This window comes from Schistocerca cancellata, chromosome 11 (genome assembly GCF_023864275.1).
Source record: "Schistocerca cancellata isolate TAMUIC-IGC-003103 chromosome 11, iqSchCanc2.1, whole genome shotgun sequence".
Taxonomy (NCBI): Eukaryota; Metazoa; Arthropoda; class Insecta; order Orthoptera; family Acrididae; genus Schistocerca; species Schistocerca cancellata.
The window spans coordinates 28,767,409-28,790,328 of NC_064636.1; the positions used below are offsets into that span (position 1 = coordinate 28,767,409).

The 22,920-nt window shown below is 40.6% G+C and overlaps 1 protein-coding gene across 1 annotated transcript in view; it reads right to left on the reverse strand.

Moving 5' to 3' along the window:
- The window catches only part of LOC126108142 (zinc finger protein 665-like), a 138,857-nt gene that overhangs the window by 44,831 nt on the left and 71,106 nt on the right, over positions 1–22,920 (reverse strand). The window contains exon 3 of the mRNA XM_049913387.1: positions 1,182–1,219. Within this exon, the coding sequence (XP_049769344.1) occupies positions 1,182–1,219 (38 nt within the window). The remainder of the gene's footprint in view (positions 1–1,181; positions 1,220–22,920) is intronic.

A 22,920-nucleotide genomic window follows, 5' to 3' on the forward strand; every position in this document is an offset into this window, starting at 1 on the left:
TGATGTGTTACATTGTTGTGCCACAGCCGAGGATGGCGCAGATTTGTCCTGCTATGCCATTCGGATGAGGTTTCTATCTTCCCAGTGGGGTGGACTGGGTGGCGTGACCTGATCCATCTCATCACCTTCTACGGCCTTCCATGAACCATTCTGCACACACCTGTTTCAAAAAACTTCATCTCACCTGAACTGCAATTTTCCCAATGGATGCACCACATTCGCTCATGCCAATGTTGTGTCCTCTTTCAAACTCACTGCTTTGACAGTATGGTCCATGCATATATCTGCGAAGCATCCTGCATGTCCGCTCAAATCACACTAATCCCTTATATTCGGTTTATAGTGAGAACGAGAGCCGCAGGCACATTTTACCGGTAGGTAGTGTCACACAACAATGTAGAGAGCCGCAGGAACATTTTACCGGTAGGTAGTGTCACACAACAATGTCGATGTTGACCTTGAATGCCCATGTCGACATTGTTCAAATGGAACTAATGTGCATGTCCTGTGAATATGAAGGTACTGTCTCTAATCATTCAAAGTGTACTGTTTTTTTTCTGAACATGAGTGTGTATGTATAGCATGGCAAATCTTAATTTTCTATACATATACATCATGAAATAAAAATAATTAAGTTTTTAATATGCTATATATGAAGGATGTGGAGGTCTTTTTACAGAATTGTTGACAGAGAATTTAGTATTAAAAGACAGGCAGCTACAGGAAAAAAAATTGCATTCTGCATTTATCTGTTAATTGAAGATTTAGCAAAACAGTTACATTAAAAATTCTGGTTATTGCATTCTACAAAAATACTCCCAGTACTTGAAAGGAACAAAAATTACAGCAATGAAAACTTCACATTTATGACTATCAGTATTCCATACTTTAAAAACCTCTATTGCTGCACACTTCACATAATGCTGCTTCATCAATTTTATTTTTCTGCTGAATAGAAGAAAACGTAAATAATATGAATGTATGACAACCTCATATGATGCATATGAAGGATCAAATATATACACAAAAATGTATTATGGATCATATGGATATGTAACATGATTTTCTTTTATGAATAAACAGGAGCTTAAATCTTCAGGATGGTGCATGCACTTTCCTATGAGATATGAAAAATGAGTACTTCTCACAAATAATCATAAAGTGAATATTGAAAAGCTTACCATATACTCTCTGCTGCACGTCTTTTTGCGGCCCCCTCCTGAAATATTTCACAATATTATCATGCAATGAATTCAAAAATATAAACTGACAAATAAGAAATATGTACAACATTCTACCTCTATTCTGAGACACTTAATAATTCTGGAGTATTTTATGTTGGTGAAACACACAAAAGTAACACAATCTCTACTGAAGTGTCTGTAACTGACAGAACATATTTAAAATTTACATTACAGATAAACAGAAAAAACAACATTGTTGAAATAGTAACGTCTTAGTGTCCATGCAGACAACTTGCTCTTACTATACATGAGAAATATGTGCATTAAGACGCAAGTGCATATAGACAGCTGCACCATACGTGCAACCACAATGGAGAAGTATCTGTTAAGAGGGGAGACAAATGTGTGGTTCCTGAAGAGGAACAGCACGTCTTTTCAGTAGTTGCAGAACTGGTAAAAAAAAAAATTGTACCTCTAAATGTATTTGCATATGTAGAACTAAAAATTTCAGTAATGTTAATATTAGCACTATTCATTTGTGTATATATATCTTGTAATCTGACTTGTTCCACATCATATCGATAAAATGATCGTAAAAATTATCTACGGAACATGACATAACTAAATTACACTAAACAGTCTGGATGATTGACTGTGTTCCAGCGTAACAACAAGCGTTGGCACGGAGATGAACAATGCAAGAGCAGAGAAGACTGTGAGACAACGTCAGCCAATAGTTTGCTGACTAGGACCACACAATGACAGGGCAGCCTCTAGCCAAAGTGCAGCTCCTGCAAGCCTCAGCCAGACAGTGAAAGACTGACAGTAGGAGACTGGCAGTAGTAGACAGACAGTATGAGACTGACAGTAGGAGAGTGACAGTAGGAGAGTGACAGTGGGAGACAGACAGTAGAAGACAGACAGTAGGAGAGTGACAGTGGGAGACAGACAGTAGAAGACTGACAGTAGAACAGTACAATGCCCTGTGTGCAGTGTGACAGCCAAATAAATGGGTTCCCTTGTTATTTTTCAAAAACGGTAACTAGATGGCGCTATCAAGATTTGACATCACACTATGGTTTTAAAATTAATCATTTATGTTATCAAAACAATGGTTACTCGGAAACTAATGGAGTAATTTGTTTACAGTGAGTATTTAAACTAACAATGTTCTGAAAGAAGTGAGAAGTTCACATGAAGTTTTCTGCTGGATAACATTTTTACAAATTCATAAAGGCATAAGTCAACTGTTCTTCAAATCAATTTGTTCCACTTTTGGTATTCACGAATGTTCCAAAAAGACTTTTTACAATTAGTTTTCAGAATATTGTCAGGGTCACACTACCATCAGTGATGCATTTCCCTGAGACTGACTGAAATTGGTGACTGTTAAAAAAAACTGTGCTGTGAAAAACATTATTGCAGATCAGCCTGTGTTTTACTGTTTGCTGGTTTCAGTGGATGTGAATGAAATTTACAAATATTACTGCAATGAGCACAATATATGGATTCAGAGTAAATCAAAGACGACAAATGTAATGTGCGGTAGCAGAAATGACATTAGCGACATACCTAATATTAAAATTGGGGATCACAAAGTAAGGAATTCTGATACCTTTGAAGCAAAATAACAGATGATGGGCGAAGCAAGAACGATATAAGCAGCAGAGTAGCACAGGAAAACAGGATGTGAATTGTTACTAGTAAACAGGCCTCAATTAGAGGAAAGATATTTTGAGACTGTTCCTTTGGTGTATGCAAGTGATCATGGACAGTAGGGAAATCAGTTATGAACAGAATTGAATTATTTGAGATGTGGTGGTATAGAAAGATATTGAAAATTATATGGACTGGTAATATAAGAAGTGAGGAGGTTCTAGGAAAGAAATATGTGGAAAACAAAAGAAGAGAGTACAGTATGGTAGGACAAGTATTAGGAGACCAATGAATATCTTATATGGTACTGGAGGCAACTGTTTCAGTATCCTCATCAGAGTCAGACATCAAGATCAAAATGGACGCACCAGCATTGGGCATACAGAGTTGTATGGCTTAGCGTCCATACTGTGAGCAGCATGGACTCCAAATCAGTTGGTAAGAGCTCGATGGTGTAAGGGAGGAGGAAAGAGCATGCACGTTCTTCGTGTACATGTGTTGATGTTTCTGAAGCCTTCGAATTACCTACATTACTTCTGCATGTGATTAACCATTTGCACTTGGTTTTTCTGTCGTTTCCCTATAGCGATTTTGGTTATACACTGTTAAAGATTAGTAGCTTCTACGTTTTGAATTTATCTTGGTTTGTCTTTTAGGATTTGTACGTCGATTTTGCTGTTGATCACTTCATCTTTTCTGCAACTCACTATTTCTCAGAAATCAGCTCGTCGCACTCCTGTGATTAGCGCATTTGTAAAGTGACAACAAGGCTGTATCTCACGTCTGAATAAGCACATACCCATATCACAGAAGTTTCTGGACCTTTGGCAGTGTCTAACAATTCTACATGAACACCTGTAAAACACATGCAACTGACCAACAGGAGTAGCAGGAAGAGAAGTGGCTGCAACACCTATTACAGCAAAAGCAGATGCATGAGCTGCTGAAGAAGAATGCAGAGCTGATTTGAAATGCGAGCATGCAACTGTCTACGGTCGCAGGTTCGAATCCTGCCTCGGGCATGGATGTGTGTGATGTCCTTAGGTTATTTATGTTTAATTAGTTCTAAGTTCTAGGAAAGTCATGACCTCAGAAGTTAAGTCGCATAGTGCTCAGAGCTATTTGAACCATTTTGAACCATGCAACTGTAAGACGATCACCTGCAAAGTGGCCGTTGCTTCTCCCCACCATTCGCTGGTTTTGATGATATCACAGAGGAGAGGAAAGACTACCATTGTAGATTTATACCATATTACAAGTGAAGCGGTATAGGTCTAATTAGATGGGTTTGGTGCCATAAGCAAGCTACTTGCTTAGCTTAATCCACAGGCTCTGTCTTATACCAGCTCACTGCCACCTAAATACAGTTGCTACACTGGCTCTAACACAATCAGTAAGTATAAATACATCCCATCTGGCGACACAGCTCATTGGAAATCGGTGGAACATCCAGTCAATTACTTTTCTTCTGTCAGCTTCAGCTGGGAGCTGCTAATGTTTTTCGCCACTGAAACCACCAGCCCCATGGACCACTCACAGTCTAGATGGGCTGTGAGTCAAACTAAGGTCCTCCCATTCCCTAGTCATTGGAAACATCTAACACCATCCATTGCTCTCCAGTGACTCGTCGAGGGACTGACCCTTGGATTCATCACTACGTACAACTCAGGCTTAATGTTGTCCAACTCCGCTCACAGTTATGAGAGTTAGCACACAACATCTGAAAAAGCATATTGAGGCAGCTTGGAATGGGCTGCTATGCAAGGTCGCTGCAGAGCCAAACAGACAAGAGGCGCTGACACCATCACATCCATGCCTGCCTGCCCAAGCCTGAAATTCATCACTCACTCCCTACGCCTGCCCAAGCCTGACATTCATCACTCACTCCCTGAGCCCTGTCTCCTGTGGGCATGCATTTTCAATGCCTGTCTGACAAGGAAGCCCATAAATTATATCAACCATTGGCTGCATTTATCTTCTGCACCTCTTCTACAACTCCACCACAGAGCACCACACCTACACTGATATATCCTGTTATAAGTGTGTGGGGGAGCTGCTGTATGTCTGATGACTGCCTGACAAAGGGCAGTAGTAACAATGGGCCGGTGTGATTGTTTCTTGTCTTTCCTTTTTTTCTTTTCTCAGGTATATTGTACATTTCTGGAACTACGAGACAGTAATCAGAATGTCATCAGGTGCAGGGGTATCACTACGAGAAGTGTGCCACCACATTCTTAATAAGATTGCTCTGATGCGATCAGATAACATGGAGTTGCACAGCAAATAGAGAAATTATGAGAAGTTAATGTAGAATTACACATGGAACTCTAAAGGCTAAGGATGGAAAGAAGAGAACCGCCAGTTCCTAATACATCAATATCAATTCTAGATGCCAGCACAGTCTCCTTAGTAACTACACTTTTGGGTAAGTCTGTAGAGAATAACTTTTTTATTTTTTCTATGACTTATATAGAGCTACAAAATTGCGTAATTGGAATTACAAAACTGGACTGACGAGCATTTGTTAACTATGGCCCAGATCAAGTTACCAGGAGAGGGTAGGGTATAAGTGATATGTCATGAAAAGTTGAAAAATGCTCAATCTTTCCAGCACTTGAGGAAGGTTTGGTGGAGCGTTATAGAAAGAAGAACACATCTAGATATTATCAGGAACACGTTACTGGGACTGCTCAAAGACAGGGAGAATCTGCAGAAGGTTTTGAGGATAGTATGAACTAAAAGATGACGACAGTATCAGCAAGGAAATTTTTCAGAAGACAGGGTGGAGGACACTACATGCATTTTTGTTGTGTTTGCATATTGAGACATCACACAATGTGCACATGGAGTTCCCAAAAACTTTAAACAGAGCAATAGCAACTGCAACAACTTGCACCTGGATTGACATAGTAACCAAGTCTAGGGTAAAGAAAGTAGTACTTAATATTCAAATTATAGATGTACTCAGCCTGGACACATTCGACAGAACTGCAGGAAGCGTAAGTGTAAGAAGCGGAGACGAGATGGGCAGTCTGGCTGTGAATACCTGCACAGGTTTGCACAAATGCAAGGGAGTTTGCTGGAGTAGGGAGTAGAGCTTACACCCCAACATCAAATGGAAGAAGGAACGATACAGTCACTACGCACTGTTCCCAGTGAATGTACGTATGAAAGAGCTCTGTGCAGAATCTATGAAAGATTATTGTATAACCAGCTGTATACAGTAGAAGGAAGGCTTTGAAAATTTTTACTATATTCAGGATTGCAGGTAGCTGTAGCAAGTCAGGGCACACTTGGTACAAAAAATTTTAATCCACCATGTTGTAGGCTAAGTGTTATAGGTGGGGGTAATGTTCATTCATTCAGGTCAGCACTATTGGGTTCCCAAGTTGGGGAAGTACTTCTATGGAAGTACTCCCTAAGGCGAGCAGTAGCTACAATATCATACTTGGAATAGGTTCCCTGATTAAACATCATGTCAAAGTCTAAGTGTAATGGCGCACAGTGGAGCTGGATAGGAGATCGATTCATCTTGGTTCTACCATTGAAAAAACTCAACCGTTGCAAAGTACACCACATACATTGGGGAAGTCAACTAAATTTTTTTCAGGCTATGTTAGACTCAACTGCCAAGATCTAATACCGAAAGGTACTGGGAAACAACTCTGGGTGGACATAGGAGGAGACCTGCCAGTTAAGGCTCTAAGTTTGATGGAAACTGAAGAACTGGATAAGGCACAGTGTCCTATATGCTACCATTTATCCTATGTATGAGAGGCCTGCAAAAGATGGGTAGTGCTCAAAAGCAAGAGACAATTTCAGTTTGCAAGAAGTGGAGGTATTACAAAGTGCACAGATACCAGAACATGGAAGTATTAGAGGAAGGATAATTACATACGGATTTCGGGGAAGAATATTTTAAACTGGGACAGTCTGTCAATTTAGACACTCTGCAGGGCAAAGTTAGCATTTGGAAGGATCTGATAGGGAGGAGATAGAAAGATTATTAGATGCATATGTGTAATTGTTTAACCCTTGCCAGCTGTATCACAAATGTAACATAGGATTCCCACTGGGAATGAGCCACTGGTGTATAGAAAATTGTACTAAATTCCAGATCGTCCCCTACCAGTGATGGAGGAATTTATTAGACACCAGCTCAATGACAGGAACATAAAAGAGACTATAAGTATTTGGGAGCAACAGTGATAATTTTGTTGAGGTTATAGATATTTAAATGAATGTACAGCCATGAACATGTACCCAATGGCTAACATCACACAGATAGTTGATAGCCTTCAGCAATGCTATTATATTACAACCCTGGATTTGTGAATTGGGTACCATCAATTCGAGGTATCACCATAGGATCAATCCAAGATTACATTTATGGTCACATCTGCCATTATCATTGCTACAAGGATTGAAACCAATACAATACATGATAAACCTGAATGACATTACAGTCTTTTCTAAGGTTATCCAAGAACACGTGGTACATTTGTGTGAGGTTTTTATGAATTGAACGACTAACAGTTTCGAAAAGTGTGATTTTGTATTAAAGGAAGTTTGCTATTTGGGCCATACTATTGGGTAGGATAGTGTTTGAATTGACCCATACTGTGTACAATTCCCGCCACCTAGTACAGAGAAACAGCCGCAGTCCTTCCTAGGTGTGATTAATTATTATAGGAAATTTGTGGCAAAATTAGCAGAAGTACAGAAGTAACAAGATCCCTTACACATATGTTGAAGAAGTAGGTGAAATTTCAGTGGACTGAAGACTGTAACGAAGCCTCTGGGCAGTTAAGTGAATTACTGATCTCTGGTTCTGATGCTAGCAATATGAGCAATATGACTTAGCAAGTATATTAATTCAGGAAATACATGGAACAGACCACCTGATAGCATATGCTTTTAGAGAGCAAAATACAGGGGAGATAAAATGACCTGCACTTTCTTCCAATCGCTAGGTGCCCCTTGTTGCTCACGCGACCTACGATAAATTACTGCTAGAAGGGAAGCAAGTTCTTTTGCATGATCTTCGTAGAATCTTATAGTAATCTCATCTGGTCCTGACACCTTTCTATTACTAAGTGATTGTAGTTGTTTTTCTCTTCTGCTATTGACTACGTCTGTGTCTGTCATTACGATGTTTGTATGACGAATGAAAAGAGGGATTGTATTACCATCTTCCATGGTGAACCAGTTCTGGAAGACTGAACCAGTATTTCAGCCATCTCTCTGTTATCTTCTATTTCGCTGACAGTATGGTCACTGATTGAATGAATAGATGATTTTGACCCACTTATTGATTTTACATGTCACCAAAATCTCTTAGGGTTTTTACTCAGATTGGTTGACAATGTTTTACTTTCAAAGTTATTGACTGTTTCTCTCATTGTTCTCCTTATGCTCATTTTCGTTCCGTTCAGCTCTTGTTTGTCAGCTAGGTTTTTGCTTCTCTTGAATCTGAGATGGAATTCCCTTTGTTTACGCAGCATTTTTTTAACATGGCTATTAAGCCATGGTAGATCTTTCCCATCCCTTAAGACTACTCAGAACATACTTGTCTAGGGCATATCGCACAATTCCTTGGAATTTTTTCCATTTGTTTTCAACATCTTCATCATCGAATATTTGATGCTAACTGCTCAGATACTCTGAAATTTGTATCTTGTCACTCTTGCTAAGCAAAAATATCTTCTACCTTTCTTAACCTTCGTTGTCATACCTACTGTCATAGGTACTATCACAGCCTTATGATCACTAATACGTTCCTCTACGTTAACTGATTCGATAAGTACAGGTCTGTATTTTGCCAGGAGGTCTAAGAGATTACCCTCATGCGTTGGCTCTCTAACTATCTGCTTAAAGTAATTTTCGAACAAGGCATCCAGAACAATTGCACACAAATCCCTCTCTCTGGCACTGGTTTTGAGAGCAAGACACTCCCAATTCATATCTGGCAAGATCAAGTCACCCGCTATTGCAACAGCAAGATCAGGAAAATTATTAACAATATTCTGCAAGTCCTGTCTGAAGCGCTCTACCAATAGGGCACCTGACCCATGCGCTCTATAAAAGCATCCAGCTACCATTTTTGAGCTATCTTTGATACTTAACTTCACCCACATTAATTCATTATCGGAATCCGTGATAACCTCGCTAGATTTTGTCGAATTATTTACTGCAATAGACGCGCAGCTCAGGACTTCGTTGTCATTAACGTCTGGTTTCAACCAACTTTCTGTTCCTAATACTATCTGTGCATTATAACCTTCAGTAATCGATACTAATTCTTGCACCTTCCCTTTCATGCTCCTGCAGTTCAATAAAATCATAACAACCTTTTCTGTCTCTGATCTGCGACGACGAACGTTTTCTGAGGACACTGTGACTAATTTATTAGGCAAATCGTCTTTGATCGGAAGGGAGAGTTTCTCCAACCTAAAAAAGCGCCATGTGCACGTCACACATACTCCACTACACTAGTAGCCACATCGTGCGTGTAGTGCACGCCTCACCTATTAAGGGGAATCCTACAATTCTGTACCTGATAGTGGAGATCGAGAAATTCGCATCCGATACTGTTGCAGAGTCGTCTAAGACTCTGGTTTAGACCTTCCACTCTGCGCCAAACCAGAAGACCGTGATCAGCCATGGGTACAATGCTACAAATATGCAGCTTAGCCTACGCCCCACCTGTGATGCTAGTTGCCTTCACTAAATCAGCCATCCACTGATGTGAGCCTAGGATGCCCTCAGAACCCAAGCAGCAAGCGTCATTCGTGCCACTGCTTGCACCCACTGTGCTCAATAGCCACCAGCAGGGCTTCTTCCACATCACGTTCCCAGTGCCCCCATGTCGCCACAACTTTGAGCATTAGCCAGAAGCGTGTCGATGGAAGCCAACGCTGCTTCCAGCTGTCTACAGACAGCAGCCAATTCTCCTTGTGTCTGCTCACTAAAAGCATACTTCGTGACCATATCGTAGTGTGTAAAAATAGTTATAAGACCTCCAATAGCGCTACTGAGTTTGGAATGTACATAAAGAAACACTAAAAAGTTCACTGCAAATTTCTCGTTATGCCATGAGACGGAAAACTCTTAAACAGAAATACGAGGTGCATTCAAGTTCTCCAGACTGGAAAGAGATAGAAACATGCGCATGTTTTAAAATGAGGCCGCGTCCATTGTCAATACGTCCCAGAGATGGCAGCACCGTACGGCAGATGGAATTTTACCGCCAGCAGCGAGAATGAGAACTGTTTTAAATACTTAAAATGGCGACGTTTTCCTTACTTGAACAGCATGCAAACATTCGTTTTCTAAATTTGTGTGGTGTGAAACCAATTGAAATTCATCGACAGTTGAAGGAAACATGTGGTGATGGAGTTATGGATGTGTCGAAAGTGCGTTCGTGGGTGCGACAGTTTAATGAAGGCAGAACATTGTGTGACAACAAACCGAAACAACCTCGGGCTCGCACAAGCTGGTCTGATGACATGATTGAGAAAGTGGAGAGAATTGTTTTGGGGGATCGCTGAATGATGTTGAACAGATCGCCTCCAGAGTTGGCATTTCTGTGGGTTCTGTGCACACAATCCTGCATGACGACCTGAAAATGCGAAAAGTGTCATCCAGGTGGGTGCCACGAATGCTGACGGACGACCACATGGCTGCCCATGTGGCATGTTGCCAAGCAATGTTGACGTGCAACGACAGCATGAATGGGACTTTCTTTTCGTCGGTTGTGACAATGGATGAGACGTGGATGCCATTTTTCAATCCAGAAACAAAGCGCCAGTCAGCTCAATGGAAGCACACAGATTCACCGCCACCAAAAAAATTTCGGATAACCGCCAGTGCTGAAAAAATGATGGTGTCCACGTTCTGGGACAGCGAGGGCGTAATCCTTACCCATTGCGTTCCAAAGGGCACTACGGTAACAGGTGCATCCTACGAAAATGTTTTGAAGAATAAATTCCTTCCTGCACTGCAACAAAAACGTGCGGGAAGGGCTGCGCGTGTGCTGTTTCACCGAGACAACGCACCCGCACATCGAGCTAACGTTACGCAACAGTTTCTTCGTGATACCAACTTTGAAGTGATTCCTCAGGCTCTCTACTCACCTGACCTGGCTCCTAGTGACTTTTTACAACAATGAAAGACACTCCCCGTGGCCGCACATTCACCAGCTGTGCTGCTGTTGCCTCAGCGATTTTCCAGTGGTCAAAACAGACTCCTAAAGAAGCCTTCGCCGCTGCCATGGAATCATGGCGTCAGCGTTGTGAAAAATGTGTACGTCTGCAGGGCGATTACGTCGAGAAGTAACGCCAGTTTCATCGATTTCGGGTGAGTAGTTAATTAGAAAAAAAATCTGAGGCCTTAGAACTTGAATGCACCTCGTAAATTTCTCTACTAAGTAAATGTATTCAGTTTCCTGTTACTAGAAACTCTGCTAACTGAAAGCTGCTGCATGAGATAAGTATGCAAACTAAAATGCACTGATCTAAACTATATTCTGTGTATCAGTACGAGATTTAAACTTAGTGGTATGATGTGGCAGTCTGACACTGGGAAAATTACACCAGGAAGCTGCCTTAAACAAGGATATGCCCCAAGATTCACGCAAAACTAAAATCTTTCAGTAATTTGCTAACCACTAGTCTACACAGTATAATACACAGGTATATTTCAGTCCTTTACAGAAGCAGTGAAACAAAAAACTAAACTAAGTTACTGTTTAGCAGACAACTGCTGCTCTGCTACCACTGCTGGTGCATCTACTTGGCTTGGCCTCTGCCAGCACCCTCCTGGGCAAGGGAAGTGTGTGATGATAGCCCTTCCAGTAGCTCCAGTGGCAACTCAGATTCTCGCGTTTCTATCCCTGTGGCAACTTCTTCATTTGGTGACTGGTAAATCTGCTGCTGCTGGGATGTTGAGAGTATCAGTGATTGCAGTTCCCATGCCTACACCAACTTGATGGTCAAGCTCTTCTCCCACTGGTAGTAATGGTGTGATGCAAGTTGTAATGGCGTTGTGCAAGTGGCTGGGATGTAAATCCAGGAGAACTGGAAGAATTAGGCAAGGTCTAAAATATGATTGCTGAGTGTGGTGGGACTGGATGTCCAATGCGTTGGTGGGGATGCCTCCTGCCTGCATCACAGATGCAGCTGGTGCCAATGACAGATTGCATGCTGCTGCCTGGGTGCGACATGGAACGTTCAGCATCTCTCAGGCCACTGCTCAACCTGGGTTCCAACTGAATGTGCAAGCCCACGGGAAGACACACTGCTGGCAGCAAGACGTGTAACTTAAAAGTCGGGACTTACAGTACGGGGCACAGCAAGTGTACAAGCATGCACAACCTGTGCTTGTTGAGTAATTTCGCTGAGCTTCAAGTGTTGACTGTGTTTGTGCAGTGTGAATTTTCTTAACTTAGGGTCTGACAGTTCCTAAGCTCTATCCTGCACCTCCTTGTCCAGTGGTTATCTTACAACTACCTCTTTGTTTTAAGAATCAGTTGGTGAGACACTGCAATTAGTACAGGCAAACCTTCATTATTGGAAAGCCCGTGCAAGTCAACCATCCAGGAAGTGTAAGAGTGATTTTGCACCATCTCATACATGCTACTACTGCTAAGTGACCTTGTCTAACAGTGTAGATGGATGTGCATGTGAGGTTGTCTTGTGGGGGGGGGGGGGGGCAGAGACTAGTTGAGAACACAAAGGCAGCTGATATATGATACTATTGGTTAGTTTCTTTGTTAGACGGGTGCAGAAAAGGCATGTCCACAGGAGAGCCAAGTATGAGACAGTGAGCAGTGAATCTCAGGCCAGAATGGGATGGTGTAGATGTACTCATGTCACCCCTTCTCATTCACGTGGCTCTGCAATAGCCTTGCTTAGCATCACTTTCCAAGCCGTCTCTCAATGCTCTGTCAGACAGCAGTGCCTCAGTTCTCATAGTTATGAGTGGAGCTGGCCAACATTGGACCACAGTGGTAGTCAGCAACGCTGCCCAGGGTCAAACCCCAGAACAGCGGCTGGAGAGCAGTGGGCAGCATTGGTGGTCCCCGATGTCTCAGGGAGACCTTAGTTCAACCCTCAGCCCATCTAGCCTGCACATCAACCACCACTCCAGTGGTCCATTCGAAATAGCAGAATAAAGAGTACATGCCAAATAAATAAATGTCACGAAAGTAAATGTCACTTGAATCATTCTTCAAAACATAGGTAGCACTTAAAAACCGGAAAGGTTCATTTTGACCCCTCTGGGCATTTAAGTGATAATATCTAGTATGAATCTACGTTCAAGCAAAAATATGAGGTCACTTTAAAATTATTTTTATCAACTTAGATGGAAAATGCAATTTCATCATTTGGTTACTGTTATTAATCTCAATTCGTCTAATACTACCATCAAATTTATATTTTTCACCAAGAAGTGAAAAAATGCCGAATTTCGCAAAGTAAGTATTTCAACAACTTTTGTTGAAAACTACAGATTTTGTTTTACTTGTTGTGTTACACATCATCTGGCAGTATTTTCATAAATTATCTGTGTGTCTGATTGTCTCCAACTACCCAAACATAGCCCAATGTTCCGTGGGTCACTCATACAATAAATTGTAGTGATGTTCAACGAGTTGTATTCCATTCTATGGTGTATACATGGCCAAGAAAAAAAATTCCCGGGATTTCCGGTTCAAAATACACTTTTTCCTGAATGGAAAGTACATTTTTCCTGTGATAAGTGACAATATACTTTCCCCCAGAGTTGTAAAACTACAGCCGGCCACTGTGGCCGAGCGGTTCTAGGTGCTTCAGTCTGGAACAGCGCTGCTGCTATGGTCGCAGGTTTGAATCCTGCCTCGGACATGGATTGTGTGATGTCCTTAGGTTTAAGTAGTTCTAAGTCTAAGGGAGTGATGACCTCAGATGTTAAGTCCCATAGTGCTTAAAGCCATTTTAAAACTAATCCAACCTTTGAAAGGTGAAGGATTCATACACCAACAATATGTACAGTGCACATTTTTGCGTTACGAAAGTCTAGTATAAAAATACGAATTCTACCAAATACAGCACGGTAGCTTACGAAGCACTGAAATCGAGATTGTGATCTGCTTCTGTCAGCCTGTTACAGCTCATGTCACGTGATCTCTCCTGCCAATAACAGCAGATATTCACAGCATGGAACACATGATGTAGTCAGCCAATTGCAATATCACTGTTAAGTAGCGCAAACACACGAATAGGAAAAGTTGATGGTTTGAATTAATATACATACAGTATAGCTATAAGAAAAGCTAAGCTCTCAGATGTAATACCAATCTTTCTTAGATAATATACATCAAACACAAATGTACCAATGAAATTTTTAATAATGACATGCATGGTTGGTCTTCTGGGTTCGAAATTTTTCTATGGGGCTGGTCCTCAAAGGGTTCGAAAGAGACTCAAACGCTCCTTGATTTAAGAAATTCGTCGCACATTCTCACACATAGAATAATTCTTCTTGCGTAAACTGAAATTTACTTTGAAAATAATGCTGTTCAAACCACCTGTCGCAATGTTTTTCCGCCACTTGTTAAGGGCGCAAACATGGGCGAAAGGTCGCAGTAATCAATCGAATGCAATATCGCCTGTAATGGGGACACGCCACCAAGAATGACTTGTCAAGTAATTTTAATTAGTCCTTAGTTCCTTTTTATTCATCAGTCTCATAATTCAGCTGCAAGCATTTACACAGTTTACTCGATTTGTCTACAGAGATGCTGTCAATAGCAGGACTACTGATTACATTAACTATTGTTATAAATTGTACAAATGATAGATTATACGAAATAACAAGGGACCTGAGTATAACTGTAAAATAGATTTGCCCTGAATATTTATATTAAAATATTCTTTTAACTTTACAGTAGATATGTATGTCATTCTGTTCAGAAATTAAAACCTTTAATATGTACATTTTATAAATAACTCAAAATCATAAGAGGGAATACATTGTATCACAACCACGAACTTCTCCTCAATTCTGCTTCTGTAGAACAAGCTCCAAACTGCTAATCACTGCAAAACTGAACGGTGTATTCCGAATTACCTGTTAATAGAAATGGAAACTGTGGTGTCACCGCCAGACACCACACTTGCTAGGTGGTAGCGTTTAAATCGGCCGCGGTCCGTTAGAATACGTCGGACCCGCGTGTCGCCACTATCAGTGATTGCAGACCGAGCGCCGCCACACGGCAGGTCTAGAGATACTTCCTAGCACTCGCCCCAGTTGTACAACCGACATTGCTAGCGATGGTTCACTGACAAAATACGCTCTCATTTGCCGAGACGATAGTTAGCATAGCCTCCAGCTACGTCATTTGCTCCGACCTAGCAAGGCGCCAGTACTAGTTACTATTGATACTGGAGTCATGTAGAGTCAAGAGCGACGCTCATCATTTATGGATTAAAGTAAAGTATTCCACCAGCTACGTCCGTTTAAGTCTAAATTCCTTGACCTGTTCCAGACCTCACGCCAGCCTGCATGAGCTAAAACGCGTGCCTTTCGGCTTCCTCTCATAACCGGTGTTGGCTCTCCTGCCAACCCACAACAGAAACTATGGCTTCCATTTCACTTCTCAGAGTAGTTTGTGGTCGCTTGATAACTTTCAATTCTAATGTAAACTTACTACTCAATTTGAGCAAAACGAAACAAAATAAAACTGCACAAGCATGCTTCATGAATAGAGAAACGAGTCGCTGCCATATTGTCACACAGCTCTGCTAACCCCACAGGTAGCCATATTGCATGTATGACTTGCACGCAATCGATCAGATTGCTTGAGATTTTCATCCGATCAGTGACTGATCACTGTAATTTGCCCAACCACGTGATCTATGAAGCGATTGTTCACCCGTGGGACCAGTTTACTGTTGGAGGCCAGTTTATTATTACAAAGCATTGTTTAGTCTTTGCCCTACAGCCTCTGACACATTTTTCCAACGGTAGATGCTTTTGTGTGCATGTGTTTTGTTGTAAATGGTACATTTTCTTTGCAGCTTAAGTTTTAATTTCCCATTATTGTCTCCTTTATGTTTTATTAGTGCACCAGTGGGCTAAAGGAGAGTCAGTTTTTAGCAGTCGAAGTTACAAAAATTTTTGCTGGAATCTAAAACAATAGTAAATTCGCAGAATTCTGTAAAATTCCTGAGTTACTCCTGGATGAAAAAATACCCAAGTTTATCCCAGATTTCCTGGCTGTCCTGGGGCGTGTACACCCGGCATTCATATTATAAACTAATTTTGTAGATATAACTATATGCTGCTCATTTACAAATTTTCTTTCTAAAATACAAATGTGAATTAGTAGCTTCTGCTCATCACGTTTTACATGTTACAATAATACAAATTTTTCTGTGGAATAGACAGAGTTGTGAAGGAGAAGCTTTCTCAGTTTGTCTTCAAATTTTACTTTGCTGTCTGTCTGACTAGGTTGTTGTTGTTGTTGTTGTTGTCTTCAGTCCTGAGACTGGTTTGATGCAGCTCTCCATGCTACTCTATCCTGTGCAAGCTTCTTCATCTACCAGTACCTACTGCAACCTACATCCTTCTGAATCTGCTTAGTGTATTCATCTCTTGGTCTCCCCCTACGATTTTTACCCTCCACACTGCCTTCCAATACTAAATTGGTGATCCCTTGATGCCTCAGAACATGTCCTACCAACCGATCCCTTCTTCTGGTCAAGTTGTGCCACAAACTTCTCTTCTCCCCAATCCTATTCAATACTTCCTCATTAGTTATGTGATCTACCCATCTAATCTTCAGCATTCTTCTGTAGCACCACATTTCAAAAGCTTCTATTCTCTTCTTGTCCAAACTATTTACCGTCCATGTTTCACTTCCATACATGGCTACACTCCATACAAATACTTTCAGAAATGACTTCCTGACACTTAAACCTATACTCGATGTTAACAAATTTCTCTTCTTCAGAAACGCTTTCCTTGCCATTGCCAGTCTACATTTTATGTCCTCTCTACTTCGACCATCATCAGTTATTTTGCTCCCCAAATAGCAAATCTCCTTTACTACTTTAAGTGTCTCATTTGCTAATCTAATACCCTCAGCATCACCCGACTTAATTCGACTACATTCCATTATCCTCGTTTTGCTTTTGTTGATGTTCATCTTATATCCTCCCTTCAAGACATCATCCATTCCGTTCAACTGCTCTTCCAAGTCCTTTGCTGTCTCTGACAGAATTACAATGTCATCGGCGAACATCAAAGTTTTTATTTCTTCTCCATGGATTTTAATACCTACTCCAAATTTTTCTTTTGTTTCCTTTACTGCTTGCTCAATATACAGATTGAATAACATTGGGCAGAGGTTGCAACCCTGTCTCACTCCCTTCCTAACCGCTGCTTCCCTCTCATGCCCCTCGACTCTTATAACTGCGATCTGGTTTCTGTACAAATTGTAAATAGCCTTTCGCTCCCTGTATTTTACCCCTGCCACCTTTAGAATTTGAAAGAGAGTATTCCAGTCAACATTGTCAAAAGCTTTCTCTAAGTCTACAAATGCTAGAAACGTAGGTTTGCCTTTCCTTAATCTTTCTTCTAAGATAAGTCGTAAGGTCAGTACTGCCTCACGTGTTCCAGTATTTCTACGGAATCCAAACTGATCTTCCCCGAGGTCGGCTTCTACTAGTTTTTCCATTCGTCTGTAAAGAATTCGTGTTAGTATTTTGCAGCTGTGGCTTATTAAACTGATTGTTCGGTAATTTTCACATCTGTCAACACCTGCTTTCTTTGGGATTGGAATGATTATATTCTTCTTGAAGTCTGAGGGTATTTCACCTGTTTCATACATCTTGCTCACCAGATGGTAGAGTTTTGTCAGGACTGGCTCTTCCAAGGCCGTCAGTAGTTCTACTGGAATGTTGTCTACTCCGGGGGCCTTGTTTCGACTCAGGTCTTTCAGTGCTCTGTCAAACTCTTCACGCAGTATCGTATCTCCCATTTCATCTTCATCTACATCCTCTTCCATTTCCATAATATTGTCCTCAAGTACATCGTCCTTGTATAGACCCTCTATTTACTGCTTCCACCTTTCTGCTTTCCCTTCTTTGCTTAGAACTGGGTTTCCATCTGAGCTCTTGATGTTCATACAAGTGGTTCTCTTACCTCCAAAGGTCTCTTTAATTATCCTGTAGGCAGTATCTATCTTACCCCTAGTGAGATAAGCCTCTACATCCTTACATTTGTCCTCTAGCCATCCCTGCTTAGCCATTCTGCACTTCCTGTCGATCTCATTTTTGAGACGTTTGTATTCCTTTTTGCCTGCTTCATTTACTGCATTTTTATATTTTCTCCTTTCATCAATTAAATTCAATATTTCTTCTGTTACCCAAGGATTTCTACTAGCCCTCGTCTTTTTACCTACTTGATCCTCTGCTGCCTTCACTACTTCATCCCTCAAAGCTACCCATTCTTCTTCTACTGTATTTCTTTCCCCCATTCCTGTCAATTGTTCCTTTATGCTCTCCCTGAAACTCTCTACAACCTCTGGTTCTTTCAGTTTATCCAGGTCCCATCCCCTTAAATTCCTACCTTTTTGCAGTTTCTTCAGTTTTAATCTACAGGTCATAACCAACAGATTGTGGTCAGAGTCCACATCTGCCCCTGGAAATGTCTTACAATTTAAAACCTGTTTCCTAAATCTCTGTCTTACCATTATATAATCTATCTGATACCTTTTAGTATCTCCAGGGTTCTTCCATGTATACAACCTTCTATCATGATTCTTAAACCAAGTGTTAGCTATGATTAAGTTGTGCTCTGTGCAAAATTCTACCAGGCGGCTTCCTCTTTCATTTCTTAGCCCCAATCCATATTCACCTACTACGTTTCCTTCTCTCCCTTTTCCTACACTCGAATTCCAGTCACCTATGACTATTAAATTTTCGTCTCCATTCACTATCTGAATAATTTCTTTTATTTCATGATACATTTCTTCAATTTCTTCGTCATCTGCAGAGCTAGTTGGCATATAAACTTGTACTACTGTAGTAGGTGTGGGCTTCGTATCTGTCTTGGCCACAATAATGCGTTCACTATGCTGTTTGTAGTAGCTTACCCGCATTCCTATTTTCCTATTCATTATTAAACCTACTCCTGCATTACCCCTATTTGACTTTGTGTTTATAACCCTGTAGTCACCTGACCAGAAGTTTGTTCCTCCTGCCACCGAACTTCACTAATTCCCACTATATCTAACTTTAACCTATCCATTTCCCTTTTTAAATTTTCTAACCTACCTGCCCGATTAAGGGATCTGACATTCCACGCTCCGATCCGTAGAACGCCAGTTTTCTTTCTCCTGATAACGACATCCTCTTGAGTAGTCCCTGCCCGGAGATCCGAATGGGGGACTATTTTACCTCCGGAATATTTTACCCAAGAAGACGCCATCATCATTTAATCATACAGTAAAGCTGCATGCCCTCGGGAAAAATTACGGCCGTAGTTTCCCCTTGCTTTCAGCCGTTCGCAGTACCAGCACAGCAAGGCCGTTTTGGTTATTGTTACAAGGCCAGATCAGTCAATCATCCAGACTGTTGCCCCTGCAACTACTGAAAAGGCTGCTGCCCCTCTTCAGGAACCACACGTTTGTCTGGCCTCTCAACAGATACCCCTCCGTTGTGGTTGTACCTACGGTACGGCCATCTGTATCGCTGAGGCACGCAAGCCTCCCCACCAACGGCAAGGTCCATGGTTCATGGGGGTAAGTGATCAAAATTTTAGTGCCATCATTGTGCACCCTTTTTATGTGCTGAAGTCAACCTTAATGTGGGACAATGAATGTCTTTTTCCTTCTGTATTCTAGCTATGTACATCAGTGTTGCTTTTGAATTGCAGTAGATTATTCACAACGATCTTCATGAGGGAATAAAAATACTGTGAAGTAGTAGTCAAAATGCGCAACTTCTTAAACAGATGTGAACAAAATGATTGTGGGTCAGCACCATATATTCTTACAGTATGTTTTTGAGCAATGAAGACTATCTTTTTTAAAGATCAATTATCCCAGAACATCATTCGATATGACATTAGAGAAAGAAAATATGCAAAACATTCAGCTTAAGTAGATAAAAAACAAGGATTCTGGCTCACTTCTTCAAAATTGTCAAGGATCATACAGTTCCTTGAAACTCCACCAGAATTTCAGCATTTTTTTCCAATTTAAGGATAAGTTACCCAGAATTTCCATTTTTTATCTATTAGAGTGGAACCTCACTTGATAATCACCTCCCATAATCCGAAATTCGCATAACGAGAAAAACAAATTGTAAAAATAGACTCACACAATGAGCAATGTTTCAGATAATGAGTGATGAGGATTTAATGTGACATCACCAGCTGTTAGTGCGTGGCAGGGGAAATGTTCGGCAATAGGAACATATTTCATTGTTGGCTGTGACATATGAACAATGTCTTTAGTATTTACTGAAGTCTGGGTTTAGTGCTCTTTCTACCATCTTAATGCAGATTGTGATCACACATTTTTCTAAATTTGTGTTCACACGAGGTTTTTTGTTTGCAAATTTTAATAACCTTCACGAAAATGTCCCCGAAGACAATACTGCAAGAGGACAACCATAACAGAAAGAAATGAAACGTAACATCATTGAAAAATCCGAACATGGTGTGAGCAATGCTGTTTTAGCATGCACATACAATCGGTCTACATCAACTATTTGCACTATCCACAACAACAAGGACAAAATGAAGGAAATAGATGCTTCAAAGCAAGCAACAAGAAAATCTAAATTACAGTTTTGTGTTCTTGAAAATGTCGAAAGGTTGCTCCGTATACAAATAAATGAAAAGCAAATGCCAGGCAACTTTATTTGTGAGAAGGCGAAAGCAATTTTCACTGACTTCTTTATGAAGTGGATCATCAGTGGCCTAAGAAGTGTTGACGACCAGCTGTGGGTGGTTTGAGAAGTTTAAGAGAAGAACTGGCAGCCACAGAATCGTGAGGCATGGCAAAGCAGCCATCTCTGACACAAAGGCAGTAGAGAACTTTATCAGCAACTTCAAGATGCTCATAGATTCTGAGTGTGATCTGCCAAAACAGGTTTTTAATTGTGACAAGACAGGTCTATTCTGGGAAAAGATGATGAAGCCTACCTTGATAACAGCAGTGGACAATGCATTCCACCATTCACAAGCCAATGAATGACCACGACACACTGCTATTCTGTGCCACTGCAAGAAGCGATTTGGAAATTAAACCGCTGCTTGTTTACCATCAGAAACTCCACGATCCTTCAAGAAGTGTAAAATCCAGAAGAGCAGGTTGAATGTAATGTGGATGTTCAACAACAAGGCCTAGGTGACACATGATCATTTTTGTTACTGGATCAATGAGGTGTTTGGTACTTTGGTGAAAAAATATTTGCTTGAGATGAATCTGCCACTCAGTGTCCTCCTTGTTATGGACAACGCTTTTGTCCATTCTCCAGGTCTACAAGACCACTTCCTTGAAGAATTTAAATTCACCAAAATGCAATTTCTGCCTCCCTATACAACTGCATTACTCCAGTCTATGGACCAGCAGATTATTTCTAACTTCAAAAAGCTATACACCAAAGCACTCTTCAAGCACTGCTTTCAATTGACTGAAGCTACCAATCTCACTCTCAGAGAATTTTGGAAATATCACTTCAACATCATTGCCTGCGTCAAGTGGGAAGGGTTACCAAGAGAACTCTCACTTCTGCTTGGAAGAAGTTTTGGCTAGGGTGCAATGTCGAATATGACTGAGGTATTTTGAGTCAGTACCTGTGGAGCCTGTAGTCAATGAGATTGTGTCTTTGGCCAAGAGCATGGGACTAGAAGTGGATAACAATGATACCGATGAGCTTGTGGAAGATCACAGCCAAGAACTGACTACCAAAGAGCTTATGGAGTTTCAGTGTGTTTCACAACAGGAAGTTGTGAAGATTAGTTCCTTGGAGGAGGAGGAGGAAGAGGTGATGGTGGTGGTAGTAACAGCAAAGCAGCAATCTTCTGGTGCATCAAGAGAAACGCTGAAAGCATGGGAATCAGTTGCATGATACATTGAAAATCATCACCCCAATGAAGCTGTCACTATTTGTTTGACGATAATGCTATGATGCATTTTTGCCAAGTGTTGAAGTGTTGCCAGAAACAAATTACTATAGATAGCTTCATGGTAAAAAAAGAATTGGTTATGTATCGTGAATAATGAAGTACATAATACTGTACATTAAATTTTCTTTGAATAAGTGGCATGAATAAGATAAAACTTTTAGTACTTTTTCTCCATGGAACGCATTAACATATTTTACATTAATTTATATGGCATAAATTGTTTCGCTTAACGAATATTTTGCACTATGAGTATGAATTATGTTCACTATGTGAGATTCCACCGTAAATCCTGAAATTTGTCTTCCTTATGATCATCGAGGTAAGGAAATGTGAACGAATTCCTGGGAACATTTTCTTTATAAACAATAGTAAATGCTGGATACAGTTATAATTTTGCGACCAACTTGAGCAGCTGCTAGTGGATTCTGTATAATGAAATCCATTACCATTATTTTCACAACCTTTTTTGATGCCTTTCTATCTCAGATTAACACATCCATCTTCAAAAAATTGGATGTCCCAGCCAGTAATCAGTTTGAAGTATCTGTCTGGCAAAACAATTTTAAACTCATTATTGAGCGCTGTACAAATTTTCTATCCAAACCTAGTGTTCAAAGATTCATATCCAGTAATGCCATATAAAAAGTAATTCAACTAACTTTTATTAAAATGAATTAGGACTGCTTGCACTGTTGAGCTTTTTCAGCAGGGACTTCATTTACGTAGAAATAAAACAATCAGTGAAAAAGTGTAGTATGCCACACAATTTAAGTATTTTTATACTCTCTTTTATATATAACAAATGGACTAAGAAAGCAACAGAAAACCTATATGGGTTTATACTATTGAAGAGCTGTCACATAAAAGTGATAATTATGAATTCTGTTCATTTTTT